The 13734-nt window shown below is 36.6% G+C and overlaps 1 protein-coding gene across 1 annotated transcript; it reads right to left on the bottom strand.

The window, feature by feature from the left end:
• Positions 1-5802: 5802 nt before the first annotated feature.
• LOC100915745 lies at positions 5803-13229 on the bottom strand. Its single transcript, XM_003761247.4, has 3 exons — positions 12644-13229; positions 7041-7168; positions 5803-6139 (listed from the first exon to the last, which is right to left on the bottom strand). The coding sequence occupies exons 1-3, from the start codon at positions 12955-12957 to the stop codon at positions 6087-6089; spliced, it is 495 nt and encodes a 164-aa protein (XP_003761295.3). The 5' UTR covers positions 12958-13229; the 3' UTR covers positions 5803-6086.
• Between the last annotated feature and the right edge of the window lie 505 nt (positions 13230-13734).

Genomic DNA, 13734 nt, shown 5'->3' with positions numbered 1-13734 from the left:
TTAAAATAAGAATGACTTGTATTATATCAAAACTTTTTTCTGCATCTATTGATATAATTGGTTTTTGTTACTTTTGTTACTGACATAATTGATTCTGTTAATAATTTTCCTTATGTTAAATCATCCCTGTATTACTACTATAAATCTCACTTGGTCACAATTTATGATCTTTACAATTTATTGTTGTAGTCTCCTAACTAGTATTTTATTTAGGATTTTTGCATGCATATTCATTGTGAATTTAGTTTGTAATTTTTTTTTCTGTTTTTACTCTTCCTAGTTTAGGTGTCAGTGTCATATTTGTTTCATAAAAGGAATTCGTAAAAGGATTCCTTTCCCTATTATTCCAAATAATTTGATACTAGAATTAGATGATTTTTAAGTGTTTGGTAGAATTTACTTATAAATACATCTGGTCCTAATGCTTTTTTTTTTTTAGGAGGCTTATTTATGGTATGTCCATCTTTTTTAAAAAATAGATTTAATTAGATATTCTATTTTACTCTTCAATAAAATAAGTCTTTATATTTTTGAAATATTCTTACAATTCTCCTAAATTGTTACTGGCATATTATTAGGCAAAAATAGCTCCTTATAAATGATTTGATTTTATCTTTTTTAGTAATATGTTCAATCTTTTCACTTTTAATGTTAGCAATTTGGTTTTCTTCTCTCTTTTTAAAACCATATTAACCAATGCTTCCCCCCCCCAAAAAAAAAAACAAACAAACATCTAGCTTTATTTATTAATTCAAAAGTTTTCTTACATTCAATTTTATTAATTTCACTTTTAATTTTTAGGATTTCCAATTTGGTGTTTAGTTGGGAAATTTAAATTTTTTCTTTTTCTAGTTTTTAAAAAATTTCATACTCAATTTATTGGTCCCTTCTTTCTCTATGTACCTGATGTAATTATAGTTCTTGCTTCAAGTCATAGGTTTTGATGTAGTCTCATTATGTCATTTCTTCTAATGAAATCAATTATTTTTATGCTTTCGTTAGCCTACTCATTCTTTACAATTAGGTGATGTTTAGGTTTTGGGCTGTGACCCCTTATTAAATATAATTTTTATTGCAATGTGATCGGAAAAGATTGAATTTCATATTTTTGCTTTCTGCATTTAACTATAAAGTTTTTAATGCCCTAATATATGGTTAGTTTTTGTAAAGGAACCATGTACCATCAAAGAAAAGGTGCTCTTTTTTATTTTCATTCAGTCAGTTCTTCCCAGATTATTATTCTGACTAGCTTATTTAAAATTCTATTCAGCTTGACTTTTTTCTCATTTAATTTTTGGTTTCTGAGATAAGATTAAAGTTCCTCATTATTGTATCAATATCTATCCCTCTGTAATTTATTTAAGTTTTCTTTTAAAAAGATAGATTTTATAGTATTGGTGCATATGGATGGGTTTAGTACTGATATTTCTTCATTGTCTATGATACCTTTTACCATAATGTAATTTCTGTTATCACTTTTAATTTAAAGATCTTGGCCAAAGTTAAAATTAAAATGGATGTACCCATTTGACATTTTTCTTTGAAGTAGGAGTAGCTTTTTTCTTCTGAGTATAAATCTAGCTCTTCTCTCTATATAGAAGTTATCTATAGTTGGGTGCTTTCTCCTTTACATATTCATATTAATCACTCATTATTATAGTCAGCTTCTAGTCCTCAGGGATGGGGAATAATGCCTCAAGCTTCTGATTTTTCTTACAGTTACTTTCTGAGCTCCAGCCATGTTGTCTCTACAAACACTCTTGCTCCTTGTGGTTTCTCCCTTGGCTGCAAAGTTTAGCTCTCTTCTCTGCCCTGGAATGAAAACTAGGGACTCCTCTCTTCTGCAAGTGCCCACAGCTAGCTAGCAGGATCTGGCTCTCTGCTCCTATGCTTAATAGGTGTGAACTTGGTCCTCCTGCCCATAGACTGGGATTACATCTGGTCAGTACATCTAGGGTTGGCATCTGTGTGGTTCAGACACCATTTAATAAAAAAAGCTGGAGAGATCTCTAGAAGCAAAACAAAGTTTATTATACATTCTTGAGAGAATTGAGCTTCCCACCCATCCAGCAGATAATGGAAGGGAGGAGGCACCGTAGGGGGCAGGGTCAACACTTTTTATCCCTAACGCAAATACCCCCTCCTCCCACCACTGACCCTCATCCTTATTGGCTGAGGATCTTACATTCTAAACTCAGGAACTACCCAAGAAATTGAACTTGACCAATAAGTACATAGTTGTCCATATTTGACTGAAATAGGGAGGGTAACAAGAAGGGGACTCAAGTATGCCCTTAGGAGGATAGTAGGGAGGGGGCTTAAGTATGCCCTTGACTTAATGCTTAGAGTCCTTCAGGCCTACTCAAACTTTGAAATAGATGAAGCCTTACTCGATTTTCACAACTGTCTTGAAAGATCTCACCATATCTCGTTCAACATCTAAAGACAGTGAAGGTCCCTTCAATCCTCCCCTGCTCAACTGACTCCAATATGTTAAGCAAAATGAAAGTTCCTGAAGTTGAGGCTACAACCCTACCCAGCTGTCTCTTGAGCTTTGTATTGAATTCAGCAGAATCTGCCAGGAGGTATTGTACTTCAATCTGACCAAACCTCAACCTAGGACCTTCAGGTCTTTCCTGAGGTACCCCCTTAAATTATCTTAGGAGGATAACTGCTTTGCCCTGACATTTAATTACTTCTGCCATTCAGTTTATTTTGACACTGTATTTTATCTTGTTTTTTAGAGTCATTTTTGAGAGGCTAGTATTTCCTGTTTCACTATCTTTCCAGACTCTTCAATATTACTGAATTTAGAATGCACTGTTAAGTATTTTGGGACTCTGGGTTGAAGCTGTCAGCAGCTAAATATTCAACTGTTAGACTGAACCAAACTTTTAATTTGTGATGTCTTTGGATAAACAAATATATTTAGATTCTTCTTTAAGAAGCTATCTAGTTTTTGAAACATCCATCCTGATCATTATATTTAATGAGTTTTATGTGCTAGAATACTTGCCCAGATGATAATTATGAATGCTTTATGTTTTAAGAGCAATACCCCTAAAGATTTGAAGTATTTTATAGCTGGTGCAATTCTGTCTCACATTTGCCATAGTGGTGCAATGATCAGGATGTGTTGATTCAAATGACAGAGGGACACATGATGAAGCCCAAATACTTATGCACTCAGAATTATGCCTTAGATGGTTAGGAAATTGTGTTGGAAATTTGAACCAATAGTCTCAAGAATGGTTTCTCTGATTTTTAGGGAAAAACTAGACTGTGGTAGAGATCATTTTAGTAGATGTCCCTGTCATACCCTACCTCTTTATGGTAAAGTACTAAAGGTCTTTTAGGAAACTTTCCATTACACAATTGGCTTTAGTACCATTAATTACCAGTCCTGGGCAACATCAGTATATGGCAGTATAATGGAGAATTTAGTATGATGGAGATGTCTTGGGAAGGGATGGCAAAGCTATGCTGGACTCTCCTAGTGAAGGCAAACTATTCTTAACCAATATTAGCTGTAGGATTAGATAAAAAGGGCATTGAGACTGACAATCTTTCAGCCAGGATGTTATAGTGACCAGTGTGACTTAATTCCAGTGATCTGTGTGGTGCACCAAGTCTAGAGGTACCACTTTGTTTTAAAGGAAGTATTTCCTCTTGTCTAACTCCATGCCATGTTGTGCTCATCTAAATATACATAGGCAGAGTATGTCTCTGCATCCCTCTCTCTCTAAACTTGTAACAGAAATGTAAGAATAAAAGGGAATGGAAATGGGAAGTCAATACTCAAATGGCTGCAGCAACAGGCTACAGTGATCAAAAGCAACAAAAATTGTGGGAGATAAAACTTGTCACTGCTGTAGCTTCCCCTTGTGTACTATGGGTATCCATTTTAATCACTAGGGAGTTTTCACCCAGGTCACTTTTTTTTAACTAAGAAAGCTCAATTTCCATTTTGGCCTCATCTACAACTAGTAAAGAAGTTGGCTTAGCTAAATGTAGTTCCCAATTCCCTGAAATGCTTATGAAAATTCAATTTTTTTTTTTTTTTGGAGTTGGGATCCCCTGGTATAACCTTATAATCTGGATGATTTTCAAAAAAATAACCAGGACTGTGTAGTGGGATTTGAAAAGCCCTTACACCATACTGGATGTTTCAAGTTCTAGGCTGGCCATTTTTCTCATCAACCTCGTTTCCAGAGCTCTTTGTTTTGCTCTGCCATCTGCTTAATGTCACTTTAGCTATATTGACCTTCCAGTTAAAACTGTTGGTTCACCCCTTATCTTTCGGGTAGGAAAATGGGAAAGCCATTTCACATCACTGGTGTAGTTCCCCAAAAGAGGAAATCTAATTGCATCTGAAGTCCCCCAGTAATAGGATGGGGAGTCAGTTCACCAAATGTATCTCTATTAAGAGATTTCTCTTCCTATTCTTGCCAATTCTGTCAGAGAATGGCAAGCTAATTGTTAGGTATACCTAATTCAGGGGAAGCAAAGTGGTAAAGTGAATAGGTATGGAATCAGGAAGACTCATTCAAATGTCTAGCCTCACATTTCCTAGCCAAAATGCTTGTGTGGTTTGCCTCACTTTTAAAAATGAACTAGGGAAAAGAATTGCAAAGTACTTCATCTTTGCCAAGAAAACCCCCAGAAAGGATCATAAAGTTAGATATGGCTGAAAAATGATTAAACATGCCTACTTCCCTTAAGACAAAATGATCATGTATTTTTATTGGTTTTCCAGTTATCAGATAGCCAAGCTAATAGTACACAGTGGACATCTAAACTAACTTGTACACTTCATTTTTCTAGTCATTTGTTAGGCTAGTTATCCTAAATCCTTTCAAATTTCCTTAGTGATAAAAGCCAGTTTACCCTACCCTCTAATCACCCATGACTTCCTAGTAACTTCTTGGGAGACAAAAATAAAGCCTAGTCTCCACTTCTTATCTTTGTCCCTTAAGGCTCTTTACTATAGCTCACTAAATTGTCTAGTGGGACTTTGGGATCATACATGCTCTACCCTCTTTCCATCTTTTTTAAAGGCCCTTTGTAACACAAATGTCGTGATAGCCTATTAGGAAAAGAGTAACTGCACTAAGTCATCTCTCCTTATTCCATTAAGATTAATAACCTTTTAGCTGCAGCATCCTTCCCTTTATCCATGAGATCATTATGATCTAATCTAATATTCTACATAGTCTAGACCAAGCCTCAAAATAATCAGTTCAAGTTTGGGAATGAGATGAAAAGAAACTCTTTGTAGACCATTTAATATTTAACAAAATTTACTTAACAGCATGTAAATAATCATTTAAGATGTGGATTCAACTGGGGGTAGCTTCCCCCCTATGTCCCAACCCATCCTATCACCCATCATAACACCATGGCTCAGTCACAAGTCTCACACAAGTTAAAGCCTGAGGAACCTTTATTACTGTGCTAAGAGTTTGTGTTTAAGCAACCAGGAAGCTTTCATTTGACTCTTACTCCCCACTATAGACCAATAAAGTCTTGAGGACTGTTTCATTGCCTTTCAAAACAAAACAAAACAAACGTAGCCTATGTGGTAAGGACCTTCCAGTTTAAGTAGATACTAATTATTCAAAGTAATGATAGTCCTATAGTACTATGCAGTTTTAAACATTCATTTAAGTCTTTTCTACATTGTTTTTAAAGAGTTTATTTCCTTGGATTGTAATTTCTAAAACAACTGTACATCATATTCATAAATTAACAATGGAAAATTTGAACATAAACACCTACCCCAATTACCAAATACTCAAGACATACATGTAACATAAGAACTTTATTAAACAAATGTAATTCAAGGAGAAGTCAAATAGGCACTTATATTAAAGAGAAAATTGACTAGAGAAAAATTGTATCTTAAACATTTGTAAAGCAGCCTACTTGCAGTGGCATTTAACTGAGCTTTGTTGCTGTGAAGAATACAGCTCATGCACAGGTATGGATGAATGATTTGTACATTTTTTCAAGTATTCACTGAATACTACCATATATACACATATACATAGTTTGAAAAAAATTTAAGCAAAAACCCCAAATAAACTTCATTTTTGTTGTTCTTTTGGAAGAGGTCTTCTAAAGAGCAGAATATGTGGTTCTGTGGGGGAAAAATATAACAAGATTGTCAGTATAAGAGGTGGTCAATTTTCATTATTATTATTGTTATGGGAAAATTGGTGAAATAGAAAAAGGAGTGTAAAGAAAGAAAAGCAAACTTTTAAAAAACCCTCTAACTCAATAGGCCGATTATATGTATCTTCAAACTGTTAGAAAATGGATTTAGTTTGGTTGTTCACCTTAAGTAGGGAATGTTCATTGGTTATAGCCATTTAGAGGTATAAGTCTAATCCACTTAATCTTTTCATTTGAGAGAAACTATAACAGATACAGAATAAAAGCAGATTCATTTTTAAAACTCCAAATGCAGTGGGTTTTTTTTTTCTATTATAGCAAACTACCAACTTCCACTCGTAACTCAGAAGGAAAAAGGCCAATACTTTCAAATCTTTCACAGAAGGCAGTTTATCCAAAGCTGTTCCAGTTAGCTATATTTTATATGGAAGTAGGAAAATTTAAGAGATTGAAGTGTCTAAGGTTGTTTAAAAGATTACACAGCAAATCTGGGTCTCTCCACTCTAAGTCATTTTGTTCGATATATTATATTATGATATTATGATTTAGGGCTCACAACAAGTAAGTTGATACATTTTAAGTCTAATATTTTGTCAACATTGACAACTTAGAATACTTATGGAGATTTTTGTTAATCATTGTTTATTCTAAACTTTCACGAAATACCCGTCGTCCAGATATTTCAAAATAAAAGAAATTGCATCCAATATACAAAACATTTGTCTTCTGGTTAAAAAAAAAAAAAAAAATTCCCAATATAATACTTGCCTTATCTCACTAAAGTTGTACAACTCTCACATAACACCCACTCTAGCTCCAGCATAGTGCAAAACAAATTAAAGTTTATATTTTAGGGACAAACATACCTGGCTCATGAATCATATAATGAACCCATCCAAGACTCTGCTGGACACCTAGTCTCCTCCACTCCTCTTCAGACATCAGATGGGTTTTTGGTACTTGTTTGGAAAGTTCTCTAGGTAACATAACATGCCTGTTTAAAAAACAAAAAACCCCACAAAAACTTCAGGTCTCTTGTTTAACATATATTAACTATAGTTCAATTAATTCAGACAGTCACTTAATTGATAATTCATAGGATCCTTGAGATACTCTAATAATCTTTATTAGCAGTCTATATTTAAAGAATTAAAAGCGAGCCCAAAAAGGTTGTTTTCATTTTATATATTCAGAAACTGAGGCCCAAAGAAAGTGGGGCTTGATCAAACAAATGATAAAAGGCAAAGCTGGGTTTTGAATCAAAGTCTTATTCCAAATTCATTCATCTTCCTACTATTCCATGTTGCCTTTCAGTTCTTAGTAGTATATTATATTTTATAGTTATATGAAAATACCAACACATATGAGTTAGATGATAGTAGTCACTAATGTCAATATGGAAAGAGGTTTCCAAAAAATGCCCCAAGAACTTGGTTTGTGCTTAGCCCCCATGGCGTCTAATACTTTTTTTAATCAATGCCCTGGATAAAAGCTTTAGAGGCATTAGCAGACTTACAAGATTATATTGAATTCAGAAGGGATAGCTAATATTTTGCCAGCCAGAATTAAGATCCTTAACTATAAGGAATATGACATGTTGGGACACAGGATTGAATCTAACATTTAAAAATGGACAAATGTGTCAAGTCTTTGAAATGTAGATTTCAACAATCAACCAACTTCACAAATAGTAATTCAGGGAAATAGAAAATACTTTTGAGGACGTCTCAAAATGAATCAATAAAAAAGCATAAAGGGAATAAAGCGTTAATAAAGAGCCTACTATGTACTAAGAATTAGATAAGCCCTGTTACATATTATCTCAATAAGATCTCATTTAATGCTCACAAACAACCCTACAGGATAAGTATCTTGAGGCTGGATTCAAACACACAGGTCCTCCTGACTCCAGGTCCACTCCTGCACTGTTACTGATAGCTTCTAATTATACTCTGAACTTGTCAGAGCACATGTGGATTATCATATTTACTTTTGTTCACTACATTTTGATAAGGTTGAAATTAGTAAGTTTACAAAAGTGTGCAAGATGATCATGGCATGATAGATCAGTTAAAGAAACTAGAAAATTGGGCTGTTTAGCCAAGAAAAGATTCAAATACTAAATGAGACAGGATAAGTGTTTGATATATCTGAAAAACTGTCACCTGGATTAAAACTTGTTTCATTTGATCCCAGGGAATAACTAGAAACAAAAGGGACAAGTTACAAAAAGAAATTTAGCCTTGGGGACTATTTAAAAGCGGAACTGTCCCCAGAGTGGGGTGCTTCTCAAGTCTTTAAGCAAAAGTTGGACTAAAAAAAGATTACCCCACCCTCAATTTGCAAGTTAAATTAGATGATCAGAAGGACCTTCCAAAGCTAAATTTGATTCAACAAAAGAGGATAGCTATTTGAGGAAAAGCACGGGACACATTGCAGAATGTTATTTTACAAACTATAGACTTTTTTGGATTTGGAAAAGGAATTGGGGGTTGACAAGTAACTTTATTATTCAAGGGAAGAGCTTATATGAATTCAAGGGACAGAGCGATTTTAAGTTAGCAGTCCCCTTTCTTTCTTCAGTGCAACTCAATCACTATTTATTTTGATTGCTTCATTTTCCTTTCTTCCTCCTGATCTACAAGTACTCAAGTTACTGTAGTCTCAACTTTGTGATGTGAACTATCAGACAATTAGGGTAAATTCAAAGTTGTCAGGGAGAATGCAGTTGTATTAAAGTCACCCCCCCCTCAACCACAGGAACGTGGTTTACTTGTATTGCCTTTTTAAAAACATGATTATCTATTAATAAGAGGATTCAGTGTGAAGTAGATTTGGTTTTACATTCTATATTGCCATTAATAGCTTGTGATTTGGGACAATTCATTTCTTTTGGGCCTCAGTTTTTTTTTTTTTTTAAACTATAAATTGAAGTTAAGACTATGTCTAAATTTAGGCTCTCACACCATATGAAAGTTGAATAGAGAAAGAAATAACTTTCTGGTCTTATTAACAAGACAGTGCAAAACGAACTTGTATCAAAACAAAATACACAGTACCTTTAACAGATCTACTTAAATGATTATCCATTTAATTCAACTAGTGATAGAGCTTATTAGCCATGGACTAGTATTTAATGTTCCATTATCATTTATATGGCCAGAAGACTAACACTGAAGAATTCTCTTTCAGAATGCTTGACTATTAGACTGAAGAGCTACAAGATTAGTTAGAAGAAAAGGGAACAGAGGACTCGGAGGAAAAGAAGGCCTATTAAAGAATTTAAGTAGAGACTAGAGTCATGGTAAAAACAAGGTATGGAGTTTGAAAGAAAGAAATGAAATGACAATAGGACTGATCAGTTAGGGAATTTCCCGAGTTCTCAAACATGGAATGTGTGATTAAAAGCACTATCAGCACCTCTATATAACCAAGTAGGGTGAAGTAGGTAACAATTTTGTGAAATCTCATAAAAGTTACTGAATAATGGTGGTGGTATAAAGATTGCCTTGAAATGGCGTCAGAGAACAAGAGGAAAGACAGAATGCTGGAAAGGAAGACCAGGGAAGGTTTTGTCATCAACAGGAAGGTATATCTCAAAACTAGAAGATCAATGGAGCAGGAAAGGAAAAGATTTAAAATGAAGTTTGTTATTTATGGAGCAGGCTTTCCAGAGCATAAACTGAAAGGGGTGGGAAGAAGGGCTTACAAAAAGGGAGGGGTTGGGAATAAGAAATGATAGTGAGGGGTAGAGTAGAGTTTGAATGAAAATAAGGTTTAGAATTAATGGGATGGGAAAGGCTATACCAAGGTAGGAAGCAGCAGAAAATACTTTTACTTTAATGATTATTTTTCAACCCCCATTACTTCAATTCTAAGCGGAAAAAACAAGCCATACTTTTCCCTCTCCTGTTCACTCTGTGGCTTTAAAATCAGAAGGCTTTTCCTGACCTTAATTTTAAACCTACAATCCTGTGATAATACATTTGAGTTTCTTAATCAATTTTGTTAACTTATTTACTTAACTAGCCTAACTAGGAACAGAACTATTTCTAGTATTAACTAAAAACTATAAATGCTTATGTTACCAGTTCTCAGATATTAAGATTTCCATTTCCTTGGAAAAGTCATTTTACCTAGGACATAGCCAGTACTTAACAAAAAGTTCTGACTAATAAGTACAAGGCTAAAATTAGCTACAGACTTCAAATTTTACTAGCTATTTCCTCAAAAATTTAGGGGTTTATTGTAACATACTAATAGATATAGCAAAACTTTACAGATGTCTGTGTATATGTATGTAGCTATGCCAAATTCAGAAACTTGTAAATGGTTCATCAATGAACTTTTAATGCTGTTTGAATAATTATCCAATGAACAATTGGATGCCGTTTTCATCTGGGTCATGAATCTCTTTGGTAGTTTCAAATTTCCTGATGTTAATTAAACTAAAAAAATTTGTAATAAGTATTTCAAGAGGTCTTTCCCTAAACATTTGTGGCTTTAGCAATTGAAGGCATGTGAACAATTCAAATCAAAATGTTGACAGTACAAAAATGGTACTCCTACAGTACACAACGTGGACAAGTCTATAATTTCCAGTAATTTAAGATCTAAATGATACTGAATTTAAATACCCCAGTTAACTCTCTATCAAAAAGTACTATTTGTCACTAATATGCATTAGTAGAAATTTCCTTGTTAGGCTGTTCCCTACACACAAATCACAAGTGTGGACTTAAAATAAGTAAAAGTTCTTGAATGAATTACTTTTTTTAATCATATTGCTGTCTGATATAAAGAGCTCAGGGCTCAGCAGTTCCTGTTAATAAGTCAATATTCATGAGGACATAGCATTCAACTTAAACCTTTCAACAATTCTTTACTACTTTTTCCTACAATTTTTTAGGAAAAGTTAGATTTACAAAGTTTGACTTAAAAAGTAGTAGGTATTCTCCAGCCAAGGTGTCAATCATGACTCTAAAGGGGCTTAAATGCTAGTTGATTGATTGATTTGAGTTGGGTGTGGAGGTGAAAAAGTATTAGGCTTTTATTCAGTGGAAGTATGACCCTAAGTTCTTTCAGGTTAGTTCTGAGCTGCTTGTAATAGTACCTCATGAAACGTAGGACAAAGGTTTTTATGATTTTCCTTCCTACCTGGACGAGTCTTATTACCATTGCTCAGAATCTGTAGTTCCTTCCAGAGCCACCTTTTACATGGGATCTTTCCTAATGCCCTCAGCTCCGGCAATCCCCTCAAAAATCACCTAGTATCCAAATTATGCTTACATCTTAAACACAACATTCATGTACATGATGCTTTTGGGAAGCTCCATTCCTAAGGTCCTCGAAGGAGGTCGGCTCTCAGGGACAGTTTTTCCGAGCACTCTTAAAAAATGTTAGTTGATTCCGATACCAAGAAAAAAAAAATCTACCAATGCAGACAAAACATCAAGGAAACCTTATTAAACTCAAGACATAACGGGAAAAAGTTGATATGGGTGAAGATGGGAGGGAAAGAAAAGAAAAATTAATTATAAAACAGAACTTGCAGTCATAGCTAATTAAGTCAATAGGAAAATAGCTTTAGAGCCGAGACACTTGGTACTAATGGAGTCCAACTCTCCCACATTTTTAAAAACGAAGAAACTGCGGCTCAAAGTGTTTAAGAGCCTAGCCCAGAGTCACAAAGCAATGTCCGAAGGAGGTTTCTGCCTCCAGGGTTTCATCTATTAATACCAAAGTGGCTCTAACACTCTTCTTCAGGAGTTGGGAGATATTCGTTCGCCCTTTTCCCGCTACCTCCACCCGCCCCTAATTTACATCCTGGTGGGTAAAACAGGACACTCATCTAGTCTTCGCCGGTCTCAGTTTCCCAGTTTGAAAAAATGACTGGATTCTATGACCTCCGAGTTGTCACGCAGCCCCAGCCCCAGACTTAACAGTCCTAGGATTACGAGAGGTACGTAAAGTGGGAATGATGTTCCGTGCAGCTGCAATTGAGAAGCAATTAAAAATCACTTCATTAGCTTGGGATGAAAAGGCCTGGCGGGGACGCCACTTTTCTCCTCTCCAACTGAAGGGTTAAAGGGCCAAACCTCTAGCCAGAGGAGAGAGAGAACACGCTCCACAAGCCTGGCTGGAGTCCCCCTCTCTTTCCTCTGCCTCCCCACCCCCCCCCCACCCCCATCTCTCCCAGTTAGCACGGGCGAACAAGGGTTCCTTCTCAGGTCCTGCGCGTCCGTTGGACTCCGTTTCCAGGCGGCCGCACAAGCCTAGCACGCGAGAGCCGGGCGGCTTTGTGCGCTCTCGGCGCCCTTTCTTAACGGGCGACTTCCAGACAAAGGAGGGAAGGCAAAGGGGATGCGTAGGGAGAGGGGGGGAGGGGGGAACGGCCAGGGGAAGCCTCTCACTCCGGCTCTTCACGCGCCCCCGCCCGCCCGCAAGCCTTCCTTCAGGGGCTTCTCACCGGTACTCGTAGTGCTCATCAAAATACTTGTCCGAGTAGTAGATTTGCTTGTGGGCCATGCTGACGGCAGCGCAGAGTCCCGAAGAGCTACGCCGGCGAAAAGCAGAGGCACCGAGGAAGACACCGGGGAAACAGAAGCAGCGACGGAAACTACAAGTAACTGCTAGGAGCTCCCTTCCCCCCAGGGGTCTTGATTTGAATCCAATAACCGGGCGTTGATTGGACACGAGCAACAACCACTCATCGCGCGCTCTCTCCGGAAGGGGTGGAACCCACTGGAGGTTTCCAAGCTTTGCCCAACCCCTAACGCTCATTTCCTCATCCGCTCTCCTGGCTCCTCACAATTGACCAATCAGAGACTTGTTGCGAAGTTACCAGACCTGTAGGGAAGCAGGTTGCAGGGGGCGGGAGGAACTATGACGTACACTAATCCAGGGTCAGGGGTTGGACTAGGAGGAGTCCGTCGGTTAAGTGAGAGTTGGAGGCGGGGCGGGGGGGAGGGAGGCGGGAAATAAAGCTGGGCTGGATTTTGGAGAAGTTCGCCTGGGAAGACGCAGTTTTCGCTTCAGGCAGCGCGTGCGTGCGCGCGCGCGCATGCTTAGTGGAACGTTAGAGGGGAGAAGAGCGGTTAAGGCCGGTAGGGGCGGTACGGATTCTCTAACGCAACGGTTTCCTGGGTTTCAACCTCAGGGTGTGCTGTGGGGCCGTTTTGCTGCCGTGGGCGATTGGAAGACAGTGATGATGTAATATAGTCTCCTAGTTATTTTTAGTTGGGTGTCAGTGAAACGTTTTTGAGCACGATCCCCTTTCTCCCAAAAGTTATATATAGAACATGCACATACTTAAACCCTTGATTTTTAATTATAAAGTTGTTATAAAGTTATGAATAATTATAAATTATTTAAAATCACGATGTAATTATAAAATTTTAATTACACATGCAATTAAAATGCGCAAATTATAAAAGTGATGGAAAATAGACATTTTTAAAAGATGAAAATGGAATAAAGAAAATCTTAATTCTTAAGGTTCTTTTAAAGTTTTTTGCTCTTGAGCAACGTGATTAAATTGCATCATTTTCAAAAAAATGT

This window comes from Sarcophilus harrisii, chromosome 1, assembly GCF_902635505.1.
Source record: "Sarcophilus harrisii chromosome 1, mSarHar1.11, whole genome shotgun sequence".
NCBI classification, from domain to species: Eukaryota; Metazoa; Chordata; class Mammalia; order Dasyuromorphia; family Dasyuridae; genus Sarcophilus; species Sarcophilus harrisii.
This window is presented reverse-complemented; position numbering and strand designations above follow the sequence as displayed.

Excerpts from the sequence above, each read along its gene's own strand:
- LOC100915745 (XM_003761247.4), bottom strand. The coding sequence starts at position 12,957 with ATGAGCGTTAGGGGTTGGGCAAAGCTTGGAAACCTCCAGTGGGTTCCA. Across the intron at positions 7,169-12,643 it reads GATGAGCACTACGAGTACCG|GCATGTTATGTTACCTAGAG; the intron begins GTGAGAAGCCCC and ends TTTTTTAAACAG. Across the intron at positions 6,140-7,040 it reads TTATATGATTCATGAGCCAG|AACCACATATTCTGCTCTTT; the intron begins GTATGTTTGTCC and ends TTTCCCCCACAG.